This window comes from Dama dama, chromosome 4 (genome assembly GCF_033118175.1).
Source record: "Dama dama isolate Ldn47 chromosome 4, ASM3311817v1, whole genome shotgun sequence".
Classification (NCBI taxonomy): Eukaryota; Metazoa; Chordata; class Mammalia; order Artiodactyla; family Cervidae; genus Dama; species Dama dama.
Window position 1 is genome coordinate 56,673,049 of NC_083684.1, and position 15,496 is coordinate 56,688,544.

The following is a 15,496-nucleotide window of genomic DNA, read 5'->3' on the forward strand; positions in this document are numbered from 1 at the left end:
AGCCGGGGAACGTGAGCTGAAGAGAACCTGGGGGATGCCAGGCTTTTCACTCTTGGTCTGGGCAGGGGGTCGACCACACCAGGGTGGCGCTTTAGGGAGCAGTGCAGGGCATAACCCCCAGCCCACCTCCCTGTCAACTCTGGCAATCAGGGGCTGCCTCACTTGTCCCCAGATCAGGGTCTTCGCCCGGATGGGGTTCCGGAGATATGTGTGAGGCCAGTGAGGAAGGACCTGCACCATGTATAGGCCAGAGGAGAGAGGGAGGGAGGGAAAGGAGATGGCCGGGAGGTGGGGCAGAGCGGGAGCTAGGGCTACAGGTGGCAGGGAGAGAGCAAAGAGATTCAGACACCTGTGGGTTGAATCCATGGGAAGGCGGGGGACTCTGGGGAGGAGGAAGACTCTGAGACGACCCCCGGTCTCCTTGCCAAGCCTCCGCCCTCCACTGAGGACTTGGTGACCCGCCCTTCATCGCATCCCTACGTTAGGGCATTGCTTACATTCCCCCTCCCCGACTCTGACCCCGGGGTCTCACAGTGACCCCGTTTGCCAAGGGGAGGAAGGAGCTCACTGTCAGTCCCTCTGGCACGTGGTACTAGGCAGTTTGGTGTAAAGGGTGATGGATGTGCACGTGTACCTCCTCACATGTCATGTGCTTGCTTATGCCTAAAACACCTCTTACTTTTCACCATGATGAGTTATTTGGTATTATCTTCAGATGCTAGTTTCCCGACTAGTAAAGAACCTCCCTAACAGAAGAGAGGAAGATCCCCATAAGGGAGGCCGGGCCCCCTGGGCTGGAGCCAGCCTGGGCCCTGGGACGGAGATGAGGTTTACAGGTGACTGAGGTGTGAAGGCCTGGGAAACCTGGAAGGAGTTGGGGGGGTGGGCTGGGGGTGGAGGGTGGAGAGGGGCGGATCAAAAGGCCCTCTCCACCATTTCCTGGTTCCCGCCTCCACAGCCAGCACAGACTTGGGAGTCCGGTTCCAGATGCCCCTTCTTTGAGAGAGCCTTTCTGGTGACCTTGTCCCCACTGGCCTCTCATCATTTTCCAAATCTGCCCCCAGGCTTTGCTCACGCGGTCCCCTCACGTGGAAGAGCAACACGGTAACAGCTGCTCATGGACCACATACTGCGTGCTACACACCTGGCCTTCAGGCTCTTGCCGGATCCCCATCAGATGGTGGGGCATGCATTATTCCCATTTTGCGGATGGGGACACTGAGGCTCAGGGAAGGAAAGTGGCTCACCCAAGATCACCAGCCAGTGAGTGGCAGAGCCAGGACTGCCATTTAGACCCTCTCCATTGGTCCAACCCCACAAATGTTGGTCAAGAACTCACTGCAGGGACCTCCCTGCCCCAGTGGTTAGGATTTCATGCTTCCACGGCAGGGGCCATTGGTTCAACCCCTGGGCAGGGAACTAAAGTTCCACGTTCCCACATGCCCTGCAGTCCAGGCAAAAAACAAAACAGAACGCTGTGAGGGGTCAAGCTTTGTTGGAGGTGCATGGGAAACCCAGCAGCCTGATGTGAGGGGTCAAGTCCCAGCTCTGCCATGGACTTGCTGGGACACCCTGGGAAGGTGGCTTCTCCTCTCTGAACTTGGACTTCCTCCTCTGGGTCGGAGCCACCATCTCGTAAGAGCCAGAGAACGAGGAGCTGTAAAATGCCTGGCAGACAAGGTTACTTGACAAATGGCCATGCCCTCCTCTCTTGTTCTTCTCCGATCCTGGCCCATCCTCTAGGTTCCAGCTCTTTCAAGCTTTTATATTTGAAGGGTATTTTCCCAGGTGGCTCAGCGATAAAGAATCTACCTGCCAAGCAGGAGATGTGGGTTTGATCCCTGGGTTGGGAAGATCCCCTGGAGAAGGAAATGGCAACCCACTCCAGTATTCTTGCCTGGGAGGTCCCACAGACAGAGGAGTCTGGCCGGCTACAGTCCACAGGGTCGCAAAAGCGTCAGATACGACTTAGAGACTAAACAACAACATCTCATGCCCGGTTTTGTCTCTTTTTTTCCCCCCAAAACACTGTCAATATTTTTTGTCTCTTGGAATCCTCACCACTACCCTCTAAGGGAGGCATTTTATATATATGTATACACACATATATATACACACACAAAAAGTATATATAACTTTTTTTTTGGCTACATTGCACGGCATATGGGGGTCTTAGTTTCCTGATCAGGGACTGAGCCCTTGCCCCCTGTAGTAGAAGCACGGTGTCTTAACTGCTGAACCGCCAGGGAAGTCCTGGGAGGCATTATTGTATTGATTTGACAGAAAGAGAAACTGAGGCTCAGAAGACTCAAGTCCTCTGCCTCAGGTCCTCATCCCCATAAACGATTCTTTTGTCTGAGCACTTTCTCTGCGCCAGGCCCTTGCAGATAAAGAAGTAAACAAAACTGGCACAGCTGATGTCCACAGAGTCGACAAACAGAGAGGAGACAGATCTTTAACTGTAAATATTGGTTAAATGCAAAAGCAGAAATTGTGATAAAGTCCCCTAAAGGAGAGAGAAGAATAGGGAGCCCACACAGAGAGGGCAGGACGTTTAAGCTGAGCCTTGAAAGATGAATAGGATTTAACCAGGCAGAGAGCATTCGAGGACGAGAATCCAGCACATGCAAAGGGCCTGGGGTCAGAAAGAGCTTGGTTTGAGGAGCACAGAGGAAGTGGTGAGGCTTAGAGCAGGATAGGAGAAGGGGAGAGTGGTGGGGGTGAGGGGAGAGTGTTTGGCAGAGGCCAGATCACACAGGACTCTAGGCTGAACTAGGGCTTGTTTTCTGGTTTAGGTTTTCGTTTTTGTTTTGGCCGCCATGCATGGCTTGCGGGATCATATTTCTCTGACCAGGGACTGAACTCGCGTCCTTGACAGTGAAAGTGCGGAGTCCTAACCCCTGGACCGCCAGAGAATTCCTGGATTAAGAGGTTTGGGGTTTATTCCCCAAAGGAGAGAGGTCTCTGAAAAGCCTGAAGCAAGGGGGCAACCAGCCTGATTAAATTGCAGAAAGACCCTTTCTGGGTGCAAGGGGGCAGACGAGACTATCAGAGTCCAGCGTGGATGCCCAGAGACCAGCAGGAAGGAGGCTGCTGATGTCACCAGGGCCAGAGATGGTGGTGGCCCGGGCAAGTGGAGCAATGGGGAGAACCTTTGAAACTGTGCCAATGGCAAGGCTCAGAGAAGTGGGGTTGCTGACCTGAGGTCACACAGCTGGTCGGGCAGAGCGAGGGTCTGATGCAGCACACACCTGAGATTTCCTCTCACCAGACAGGCGCTGCTTTCCTCTGGGGAAGCCTCTCGGAGGCAGAGACCTTGAGTGTATCCGTTTGATGTTCTCCACACACACCTCAAAGTGCCTGGTGTCTTGGGCACTGATGGGGAGTCCAAGGTTAGAAAGAGGTCATCCATGGAAGTGAGTGAGAGGGCTTCCCTGGGGAGACTCCAGGAAGGAGGTGAGCAGGGAGTGAGCAGGTCTGAAGATGTGTGAGCCTGGAGAATGGACCAGGGCCCAGAGACATGGTTCAGTGTGCAGCCCAGACTCGCTGTGACTCAAGGTGGGTCACCAGCACGACAACTTTTAGGGAATGGCTCATATTGGCAGGAGGCCCTCCTGGGCCAGGGATGGGAGGCATGTAACTGTCTCAGGTGGCTAACCCAGGTCCAAGTCCAGTGTTTCCTGCCACACTAAAGGGAAGAGCTGGCAGGGGTCTGGGGAGGAAGGGGAGTCCACCTGCCTGGATGCTGTTCCTGGTTCCATCTGGGGGACCCCAGGCACATGATTCAACCTGGCAGAGCATCAGTTCTTTCATCTGTAAAATGGGCATGGTGACAATGGTTTCTCCTTGGAGAGTGTGGAGATTCAATGAGAAGATACATGGAAAGTGCTTCTAACTGTAGTTCAGGGTTTCACCTTGAATCGTCTAAAACAGAACTCTTGATTCCCTGTCCCTGAGCTCTTCTAGGAACTGTCCTCCACCTCAGCAAATGGTTGTTGTGTGTGTGTGCTCAGTCACTTATGTCTGACTCTTTGTGACCCCAAGGACTGTAGCCTGCCAGGCTTTTCTGTCCATTGGGATTCTCCAGGCAAGAATACTGGAGTGGATTGCCACGCCCTCCTCCAGGTATCGAACTTGTGTCTCTCCGTCTCCTTATTGGCAGGCGGATTATTTACCACTAGCACCACCTGGAAAGCCGGTAAACTGGTAAATGATTATCACACAAAAAACCCTTCTCCCAAGATCCTTCACTTCAAGTGTCCAGAGCTCGAAGTTTGCTTCCATGATGGCAGGGAATATGTTTCATACGGTCTGGGTCAACCTGATTCCATCGAGTTAAAATGTTTGTGAAGCAGGGCCCTCTGCAGATGCTGCCCAGAGACCACACAGTTCTGGAAGAGGCACAGAGAGGTTGAGTGGTTTGCATGAAGTCACACAGCAAGGACTCAGCAGGCTCCACAGAGTCTGAGAGAGGCCAGGCCACTTCTCATTTTTGAGCCTCAGGATGCTGAGAATGAAAGAAAGCCAAAATGGAGCTACAGGCTGGGCTCTAAGCAACAACAACAACAAAGTGCCAACCAACTGGTATTTCCAAGGTCATTTCAGGATTTATTAGAACAAAATTCAGCACGTCCTACGGCTGATGTGGTTTGGCAGTGGCACCCAACTGTAAAATAAAAAATGCTCATCTCGGTTAATGAGGCCCTTCGTGAATATAATACCCGGGCCAGGTGACACCCCTGCCCCCGACCCATGCCTCCCTGAGTTCTGCAGCTGGGACCTGACCACTTGTTCCATGACTTCAAAGTTGACACATTTTCCATCATCCTCAGTTGCTTTTTTGCAGAGATACAGGAGGCCTAGGACCTCCCGGATTTTCGAGGGGAGAAGCATGCACACGATCACACAGGCAGCGTGCCTGGTGGTAAGGAGAGCCAGGCTCTGGGACTGACCTGCCGGCTCCAGTCCACCTCAGGGTGCGCGTCTGAAAAGAGGGGGGTAATAACAGCACCTGCTTTATTGGATCTCTGGGAAGATGCCAAGAGAGGACACACAGAGCCCGTGGCCTTGTGGAACAAGTGCCTCTGGGTAGCTGCTCTTATAACTTATGATAATCGTGGGACCCTGAAGAGGCAGGATGTGGGGGGAGGGGAGAGCAGCAGGAGGTTTGAGAATGCTCAGGTGCGTGGCCAAGGCTGATTGTCCCAGTGTCCTCAGCTCTCTCGAGCTTCCCTGGTGGCTTAGTCAGTAAAGAATCTGCGAATCTGCCTGCAATGTGGGAGACCCAGGTTCGATCCCTGGGTCGAGAAGATCCCCTGGAGAAGAAAATGACAACCCACTCTGGCATTCTTGTCTGGGAAATCCCGTGGACAGAGGAGCCTGGCGGGCTACAGTCCATGGGATCACAAAGAGTCGGACACGACTGAGCAACTAAACCACCAACCAACTCTGTCTCTCTTTTTTAAATATTTTTTTATTTGGCTGCACCAAGTCTTCGTTGCAGCATGTGGGATCTTTGATCTTTGTTGTGACATGCAGAACCTTTAGTTGTGACACGCAGACTTCTTAGTTGCGGCATGTGGGATCTAGTTCCCTGACCAGGGATCAAACTTGGGTCCCCAGCATTGGGAACTCAGAGTTATAGCCACTGGACCACCAGGGAAGTCCCTCTGTGTCCCCAGTTCTAGGCACAGGGTCTGGCACAGTGGGCCATCCGTGAGGGTGTGGGATTGAATTGTCTTGAAGAAACTTTGGCTAGGTTGAACGAAGGGGTGGGAACTGCAGGGAGGAGAGGGGAGCTTACGGGAGGGCATGGCCTTTGGTTTCTTCTCCCCTCCTCGTGAGGCCATGCGGGCGCTCCTGTGAGCTTCCTTTTGCGTGGTGCCCCTTATCATCCTGCAGCAAACAGATCCTCCTCAGTGGCAGGCACAGGGGACACAGCAGTGCACACGTCAGAGTCAGTGTGACTTGTCACAGGTCTAGCCTGTATGGTGAGTGGTGGTTTTACGTGAAGACATCATAATGTGTCCACATAATTTATTAAATATAAGTTAAATAAACAAGCAAATAAAGACTGGAAGAGGGCTCTGCCCATCTCAGTGATGGGAGAAAGCCATGAACCATGGGTTATGATTAATGCCATTTTGTGCACCTGAGGCCCTTTTAAATAGGAGGGTGAGACCGAACAGAACAGACCTGCTCCCTGTCCTCCCAGCGTGAACATTCAAGTGGGCGGAGATGGGTGATAAACAAGCACATGCACACAGAGAAACTCGAATGTCAGTGACAAGTGCTGGAAGAAAATGCTACCCGGTGAAAGATGGAGAGTGATGAGGAGGGGAAAGGCTGTGTGGGTTGGGATGATCAAAAAGACTTCTCCGTGGAGAGGATGTGTCAGTGGACTGCTGGAATAAGCGGTGTGCTCCACCACCATACCTGGGCAAAGACGGCACCAGCCAGCAGGGAGAGAGAGAGCAAAGGTCCTGAGGCACATGGGAGCTTCAGCCTGGAGGATGCGAGCGAATGGCAAGGAGCGACGGGTGTGTGCGCCTGCGTGCTCAGTTCAGTCGTATCTGACTCCTTGTGACCCATGGACTATAGCCCACCAGGCTCCTCTGTTCCATGGGATTCTCCAGGCAAGAGTACTGGAGTGGTTTGCCATGGCCTCCTTCAGGGGATCTTTGCAATCCAAGAATTGAACCCACGTCTCTTATGTCTCTTGCATTGGCAGGCAGGTTCCTTACCACTAGCGCCACCTGGGAAGGCCTGGGGAGCAATGGAAGGTGATGTGTTAGAGGTGAGCAGGAGCCAGGTCGCAGAGTGGCCAATTAGGATAACGGGTCTGGAAGCTGTCTTCGTTGGCCGGCCTCCCTGAGGCTTCCCAGGCTTTGGACTTTAGTACCCTGGACAGCAGCCATGGCCCCTTGGAGCTCTAGCAGCCTGGGGCGCACCCTACCGAATCTGGCCTTTTATTAACATCTGCTTCTGGGCAGTGAACTAGGGGTGCAGAGCAGACGATACCAAAATGAGTGGGAATTGGCCCCTGCCTGCAGGAAGCACAGTTATGTGAGAGAGTCATCAATGTACAGTTGAATCAATCTTTATCAAGTGAACATCTGTGGGATCGCCACCTAGGTCTGTATACAGGAGGCAGCCAGAGCTCAGGATCCGCCCCCTCACCCTGTCCCTCCCTCCCTGCTGGAGGTGACCACTTTCCTCACTGTGGGGGATAATCAGTCCTTTGTTTCACTTTATAGTTTGCTACCTGTAACTCATAGTCTAATGTTAATTCAAAAATGAATATAATCTCATTATAAAAACCAAAACCATAACAGAAAAGGTTAAAACCTCATTTGAGGGACTTCCCTGGTGGTCCAGTGGTTAAGACTCCACCTTCCAATGCAGGGTATGGGGGTTCCATCCCTGGTTGGGGATCTAAAATCCCACATAAAACCCCCAAAAACATAAAACAGAAGCAATATTGTAACAAATTCAGTAAAAACTTTGAAAATGGTCCATATAAAAAAAATCTTAAAAAAATCCCTTTTGAGTCCATTCTGCTTTCCCAGGGGGCTTCCCAGGCTGCTCAGTGGTAAAGAACCTGTCTGCCAACACAGGAGACACAAAAGACGTGGGTTTGATCCCTGGGTCAGGAAGATCCCCTGGAGGAGGAAATGGCAACCCACTCCAGTATTCTTGCTTGGAGAACCCCATGGACACAGGAGCCTGGTGGGCTACAGTTCGTGGGGTTGTAAAGAGTCAGACACAACTGAGCATGCACACATGCACACACACACACATGCACTTTCCCACTTCTGGTCCACTCACCAGAGGTAGTTGTCATTAGCTGATTAGTTACCCTTTGGGCCTTTTCTCTGCATTTGTCAATACCTGCACACTCATAGAAAATACATAGAGGTTTTGGTATGTGTTTTACCTCAATAATATTAAGTTGTGTAAATCATTCTGCAGCTTGCCTTTGCATTCAGCAGAGTCTTGGAGAACTTTCCATGTCCATATTCATAGATCAGTTCCATCATCTCTCATGATCATGTACTGTTCCTGAGTATGAATATGCTACACTTAATTTAGCTACTGTCCTATGGTAGCATTCTGTGTTATTTCTGATTTTCTCTATTTCAAACTTCGGTGTGATAAACCCTTTGTGAACTTTTTGAACTCCTTGTGCATGGTAGTCAGTATTATATTTAAGATTAACCATAACAGGGCCCTACTGTATTGCACAAGGAACCATTAAAAACAAAAGAAAAAAGATTAATGAAGTTCCTGTCAGCCCACGTTGTGTGCATACTCAGTCGTGTCTGACTCTCCTGTCCCACGGACTGTAACCCGCCAGGCTCCTGTGTCCATGGGATTTCCCAGGGAAGAATACTGGAGTGGTTTGCCATTTCCTTCTCCAGGGGATCTTCCTGACCCAGGGATCCAAACTTGGGTCTCGTGCATCTCCTGCTTTGACAGGTGAATTCTTTACCACTGATCAGCCCATGTTACTGCCCTCATTTCAAAGATAAGGATCCTCAGAGGCTGAGAGAGGTGAAATCACCTGCCCAGGGTCATACAGCAAGTGAATGGAAAAACCAGTTTCCACGCTTTCAAATGTTTAACTCCCAGATCAGTGCTTGCATGCTAAGTTGCTTCAGTAGTGTCCAACTCTTTGTGACCCCATGGACTGTAGCCTGCCAGGCTCCTCTGTCCATGAGATTCTTCAGGCAAGAATGCTGGAGTGGGTTGCCATTTCCTTCTCCAGGGTATCTTTCTGCCCCAGGGATCAAACCCGCATCTCTTATGTCTCCTGCACTGGCAGGCGGGTTCTTTACCACTAGCGCCACCTGGGAAGCGCTAGTGTGTACATCCAGCTCTATAAAGTGTCAGTCTACAGGGCAGATGTCCTCATTCAACGGGGCTTATCTGCAGACCAGTGCTGGACTCCATTCTACAAAAATGAATGAAACCCCACCCTGCCCTCCAGCCCTGCACTGTGAGGGCAGCCTCATTGGGAAGTAATTTCAATGCAGTACGATTAGTGCTAAGCCCAAGATGCCTGAACTATGGGAAGACAGGCCATCACTATTAAATAGGCCTCCTGTGAAGTCAGAGACAGCTTCCAGAGAGGAGAGATTTGAGCCGAGGCTATAGAGGCCAGTAGAACTTGCCCAGCAAACACAGGAAGCTCGGAGGATGGGTACATAGGGAACCCCAAGTTGCCGAACCCAGAGGAAGAAGGTGAGCTCTGAAGGCAATTTGCCCGTGGAGATTGGCAGAGGCCCATGTCCACTTGAGCTTGGAAAGCCAGCCCTGGATTTCATTCTGTGGGCTGTGGGAGCCTGGAAGGATCCATCCATTCAACAAATAGGATCTAAGCACATGGTGTGTCCCTTTCAGAAGGGCATACTGCAGAAGAGAAGACCAAAAAAGCACCTGCTTTCAGAGAGCTTGCATTTCAGAGGGGGAAACAGTAAGGCAAGGTGACAGTGCCTGAGTTCCAGAGAGCGCTACAAAGAAAACAAAACTGGCCACTGACTCAAGGGACGTGAGTCTGAGCAAACGCCGGGAGACAGTGATGGACAGGGAAGCCTGGCATGCTGCAGTCCATGGGATTGCAGAGTCGGACACTACTTAGTGACTGAACAATAACTGGAGTGGAGGGTGGCTGAGGGAGGGCTTCTGGAAGGAGGCGGCCTTTGAGCTAAGTCCTAAAGGGTCAGAGGAAAGGGACGAGATGGGGAACAGCGTTCTAGGGGAGGTGTCGGCAAGGTCAGAGGCCCCAAGTAGGGACAGACTCGGGTTTCTCTGGTGTGGCAGGCACACAGTGCTCTCGTTAGAAGTGAAGTTCCGCGGGTGCCTGGAGGCCATCCATGGTGAGGGGGCTGGGCTTTCCTGGAGGCAGCCGCGGGTTCCTGGAGGGCTTCCGGACCACTCCGAGGGCCCTTGCATTTCAGCCTTTGGACAGCTCCCTGGGCTGGGAGGAAGGAAAGCGCCATCAGCCTGCAGAGTCAGTGCTGGTGCTGGTGCTGGTGAGCAGGAGGTCTGGGCTGGAGTAGTCTGCAGCCTGGGGTGGGCGGGGGCACCTCTGCCCAGGGCAGAGCCTCTTCAGGTCAGGCCCAGGGCCAGGCACCTGCCTCTTCGGATGTCCTGGTGGGTCTGTTCCGGGACAGCCTACAGCCTGGGACACATACAAGCCCAAGTGAGGAGCCGCAAGCCCAAGACAGCAGTCTAGGCGCAGGCTTTGGGGTCAGAGAGACTCAGGGTCCACCCAGGCTAGCTGTGTGAATGTGGCTGCTAGTGGAGCCATCGGTCCATCTTGCCTGTTCTTGTCCCTTTCAAGCCACAGAATGTTAACAGCTGGAAGAAGTCTTAGAGTGCTCTTCCAGCCCACCTCCCACTTTTAGGTGGGGAAACGGAGGCCCAGAGAGTGTGGGGGGCTGGCCTTGGGCCACCAGATGGTCAGGTTCAGAATGGGGACCTGTTGGTCTTCTGACTTTTATCTTCTTTGGGCTGTACCATGATGCTTCCTGATTTCTTTGTGTGTGTGGTGAATTCCTGGGATTTCTGGTGGGTCTGGGAAAACTGGTGGTGGGCAGGAGATGCATGAGGAGTGTTTGTGTCGATGTGAATTTATTCAGCATCTGCTGGCTTCCTGTTGCATAGGCCTTGCTGATCTCCCCCCACCCCCCAATCCCCGGCACTGACCTAAGCATTTTCCCCAAATCTGCTCCGTTTCCCACTGTCCATCAGTGATGGCCTGAGTACCCACCCATCCACCCTGCTCAGCTGCCTGCTTGCAAGTCCACCCAAGTCCTCAAGACTCTCACTCAAACTCATACTCTCATCTGCATCCTCACGGCCCCATTCTCTCCTGTTGTCTAGACCACTGTCCCAGCCTCTCCTCTGGTCATCTTCTCCAACTTCTACCCACCAGTCTGGTCTCACACCAGTCCCCAGTGGACCTCACTTATACAGACTCTTCATGCTCAGAATCTTTCCACCTACAACATCAAATCCAGCCTCGTCTATGTCTTGGGATTCATCTTTGACTAGCATTTATTGCATACTTTCTGAGTCAGTTATGGAATATCAGAAAACTTCTATCAAATCCAGTCTTCCTCTTGGACTATGAGCTCCCTGAGGGCAGATTTCAGATCTAGTTCTCTTCTAGGTCCTCAGCCCCCAGCTCACAGCTTGGCTGTAAGGGACACGTAGGAAAAGTTTGGGGGCTTCCCAGGTGGCACAGTGGTAAAGAATCTACCTTCCAATGCCTGAGACATGGGTTCGATCCCTGGGTTGGGAATATCCCCTAGAGAAGGAAATGGCAATCCACTCCAGTATTCTTGCCTGGAAAATTCCATGGACAGAGGAACCTGGAGGGCTATAGCCCATGGGGTCACAAAAAGACTTGGACACGACTTAGAATTAAATAACATCAAACAAACATCACTGATTATACTGCAGGTAAATGGTCTCAGCCTGGGGTTGGCAAACTATGGCCCGCAGTCCAGATCTGACTTTCTGTCTGTTTCTGTGCAGCTCTGAGGGCATGGCTGAGGATGAAGGAGGTGTGTAAACAGAAAATGAAGGCTTGAGCCCGGAAGTCAGGAAGAGGTGGACAGGCAGTGCCTGGGGAGGGGGGGGGGGTTGATTCCAGAGTATCGGAGGGCTTACTGGGAGGATTGCACGACCCTGCAGCAGGACCAGCCAGACATACATTGGTCTGTGTCTGTCTGCCACCCCTCATCCTGCTTTCCTCTGTGTCTGGGTCCCTAAGTCAGCTTTCCCTGACCGTCCCCCCACCCTGACCTGCCTCACCATGCAGAGGCGGCCCTCATTGGGCTCTGCTGAAGGCAGACGCTGAGATGCAAAGAGAGGTTAATATCGATGAATCTCAGACCTGAGCTCGCCTTCTGACTCGGCTGTCAACTCACAGGCAACCTGGTCTCCTTGTCTCCTGCAGCCTGGGGCCCTCTCTGAGCTCCTACATGCTAGAGCCCCAGAAATGAGGCAGCACTCAGGGAAACCCTGCTCGGGTCCCCACACAGAGCAGAGACCTGGATGGGGGACCCCACGCAGAGCAGGGACGCAGGCGGGGGCTGAGCGAAGAGGTCGCCAGACACAGCGGGATGCGGGAAGAGGCTGGGGAGCCAAGCCACAGAGAGGGTCCCCAGGGGCGGCCAAGAGGAAGAGGCCATGGTTGGGGGCCCTGAGGGGTGAAGAATCTCACTCTGCTGTCCCCGGTGGGCTGGCTGCTCCCCCCACCACTCCCCGCCGGGCCCCCAGGGGACCTCGCTCTAATAATGTATTTGATCGACTCGCCGGCCGCGTACAAGCGATTATTGTCTTGTCGGGAGTCAAACGTATCGATCCGGTGAGAAATATGAGCGGAGCAATGGGGCCCGCGTGTCAGTTACCAGCCCCGCTGGCCCTGGGGAGCCCCCTGCGTCTCCTTTAATTACCGCTCAGCCCTGAGCCCAGCCTGGTCTCCCCTGCGCCGCCTCCCTCCCAGGCTCCCTGCACCCTCAGCGGCCCCCACTGCTCCCCAGCTCCCAGGCCCTACCTGCCTGGCTCAGCTTGGTCTGAGGCCTCTTCTCCAGCTAAACGGCCACCATCTCCCATGCCTGGGCCTCCCCGTTCCTGGCTGCCAGGCCCTGCCCACCCAGCATGCCCCTAATTCAACCCCTTTGTCCTCTCCTGGGCAGGTGGAAGTCTCAGGCCCATTCTTCTTCAAGATGCCTCGATTCTAGCTCAGGGACTCAGTTCTGGTCTGCCAGAGGCGATAATAGTGGAGTCAGTTTGAGAGGCAAGAGGTGTGGGGTGATTTCACCCACCATGGGTAGGTGGGCATGAAAGGCTGTCGCCAGCTCCACCTCTCAGCCGCAGGCCTGAGAGGGCAGCACCGGAAACAGCGGGGTGCATCTCTCCCTGCTCTGAGTTACCACCCGGAGCTCCCTCTTGACAAGGATGCTGTTGACTGTGGAGCATGGGGGGTGTTTTGGTGAGGTTTTGCTCCCTCTATAAAGTCCTTATTACCCTCATTTCCAAGTCTTCCAAAACATAAATCCTAAATAGAGTTTAGTGGGCAAATGCAGCTTCAAGACAAGGCTCCAGTGCCATCATCCACCAGATGCCTGACCTGCCCATAGAGAAATCCTGCCATCTGAGAGAGAGAGAGGTAAAGAGGTGGGCCCGGAGGCAGGAGGTCTGAGGTGAAGCCAGCGGATGCTGCAGGGTCTCCTAATCTGCTCGGAGGAATGGCCTTCACAATACGGAATGTTATGAGTGTAGTTGGTGGGGCCACTGTCCCCTCTGTGCAGATGTAAGGACCACCATCATTCTCCTGGAGTGGGCCTGCCTGCCTGGGCGTTTTCTGGGCCGCACAGGGCCTGTGTACAGGCAGAAAGGCACTCTTGAAGGTCTGCCTGTGTGTCATAACCTGCGTGAGTGTGCTTGGGTGTGAACGTGGGCATACACGGCCGGGAAGTATGCCTGGGTACACTTGTGTAGACGTGCCCCTATGCCTGCATGACAGAGCAGAGGGTTCTGTGCACACTCGGGTAGTGTTAGTAGGGAGCGTTGTCAGGGCCTGGGCACCAAGGAGTGTTTCCATGTGTCTGGATGTGCACACGTGTGTGTGAGATGTGCTGGGGTCCCTGTGTAGAAACACTTGAGTGTGTGTATATGAGTCCAGCCGTCCGTGTGCGCGCGCGTGCTCTGGTTGGGGGGGGGGGGGGTCCCTCAGCGTAGGGGCACAGCGAGCCCCGCAGGGCTCGGAGCGAGCAGGTGGGCTGTTTGGAGGCACCAGGCGGCCCGGCAGCCTCGGGCCGCGCGCGGGGAGGAGGAAGAGGGCAGCGGGCTCGGCCGCGCCTTTGTCTGCGCCGCCGCGCGCGGGGAGTCCTGCGCCTTTGTGTGACCCTCGCAGGTGTGCGCGCGGGGGCGGGCGGGGGAAGGGGAGGGGCGGAGGGCGGGGCGCCTCCTCCGCAGCCGGCCCCGCCCTGTGTCCCATTGGCTGTGCGCTGCCGCCCTCTGGCGGGCAGGGAGGGAAGCGTTGGACCGCGAGCGCCGCAGCGCGAAGGGGCCAGTCTGTGGCCCTGGGACCCGGTACTTCCCTCCACCCCAGCCACCTCCGGCGCCCGCTTTGCCCCCTGGCGGACCTCCTGCCGCTTCAGGGCAAGGCCCGGCCCTGCCGCCAGTCCAACCACTACTCACGGGTACCTCTTCTCCCAGTGGTGGCCGCGGACGCCTCACCTGCGGGCAGAGGCGCGACTGGGTTCCCCGCTGGCCAGTCTGCGGAAGCCCCCTCCTGCCCTGCTTCTTGGCGTCAACGCTTCTTGCCTCTGAGCCCTTAGAGAGGCCACCTCACTTCTCTGGTCCTCAGTCTTTGTCTGTAAAATGGGGGCAAATAGCACCTTCAGAGATGATGCCTGTCAGGTGTGACAGGCAGGGCCTAGCATTGGGAAAGGCCCTCCCCAAACTCCTAGCCAGTGTTTTAGTGTCGGTGTTTGGGGTCCACCTTCTCTCCCAGACCCACAAGCCCTGCTCCAGATGTGCCGGCCAGGTGGAGGCGGCAGAGGGGCTGGGGGCACCTCCAGGGGGCATAGCTGCAGAGTCAGTTCTTCCAGCCTCCCTGCGTTCTACCCCCCCAACCCCCACTTCCCCAGCACACACACACGCTTGATTTGGGGTCCGCTGCCGGCTGGGGTGGGCCTTCGGGCACGGGTATTTTCCCTTCCGAAGGGGGCGGACCCTGCGGTTTCCTCCCTGGGTGACTTCCGGCAGCGAGGGCTTGGCCCCCAGAGAGGGCGGGGAGATGACACAGTTGTTCCCCAAGCCCTGCGGGGCGGGCAGCATGGTTCACTCCAGCATGGGGGCTCCAGGTAAGGGGCTGGGGCGCACAGGCAGCACCCTGGGGTCGTCCTGGCTGGGCCTGCCCTTCCTCTCCGGCTGCTCCTCTGCTCTCCGACTCTGCCTTAGCAGCTGCCCCTCTCCCCATCCTGCGTCCCCACCCGCAGCTCCTCTTTCCTCTCCCCTTTCGCATCAGCCCTGGGGGGCTTCAGACCTCTTCTGCCTTCCTCTGCCGCTCCTTGTCCTGAGGGGTCCTGGGGAGGAGGATGGAGCTGGGTGCTGGTCTCCGGCTCTCATACAGAGGACCAGTGGGTGGGCGACCTGAGTGATCCTGGGAGAGGACCGCCTGGGGGCTGGACCTCCCAGTGTGTGCGTCTGTGTTCGCGCGTGAAAACAGTGGTTCTGAGCTTTCTATATATGACTGTCAGGTTTGCGTGTGCGAGGGGCTGTGTGTGTGGCACTGTGGGGATAGCCTTGGCAAGGCTCTCTTGATTCACTTCCTCACTTCATTCACCTCTGATGCCCCTTCTCTGGTGGCCTCCCCTGCCTTCCCCATCTAAACGGGCAGCCAGTCCCGGCACTCTCGAGCCCCTCACCCTGTTCTGTCTTTTCTTCATGGTACTCATCACCCCTGAAAATTTAT

General features: G+C 54.6%; 1 protein-coding gene and 1 long non-coding RNA gene across 17 annotated transcripts in view; one reads left to right on the forward strand and one right to left on the reverse strand.

Annotated features, from left to right (window-relative positions):
* Positions 1 to 7,748: 7,748 nt before the first annotated feature.
* LOC133054450 (uncharacterized) lies at positions 7,749 to 14,743 on the reverse strand. Its single transcript, XR_009692455.1, has 3 exons — positions 14,679 to 14,743; positions 14,257 to 14,393; positions 7,749 to 10,183 (listed from the first exon to the last, which is right to left on the reverse strand). It is a non-coding gene; the product is annotated as an uncharacterized LOC133054450 (long non-coding RNA).
* A 51-nt stretch (positions 14,744 to 14,794) lies between these two features.
* POU2F2 (POU class 2 homeobox 2) overlaps positions 14,795 to 15,496 on the forward strand; it is a 36,684-nt gene continuing 35,982 nt past the window's right edge. For all 16 annotated transcript variants that reach the window (XR_009692454.1, XM_061139426.1, XM_061139428.1 and 13 more), the window contains exon 1: positions 14,795 to 14,885. Coding sequence is in view for 15 of the 16 variants with exons in the window: in XM_061139426.1 (XP_060995409.1) it covers positions 14,819 to 14,885 (67 nt within the window). In the remaining variant the exon portion in view is untranslated. The remainder of the gene's footprint in view (positions 14,886 to 15,496) is intronic.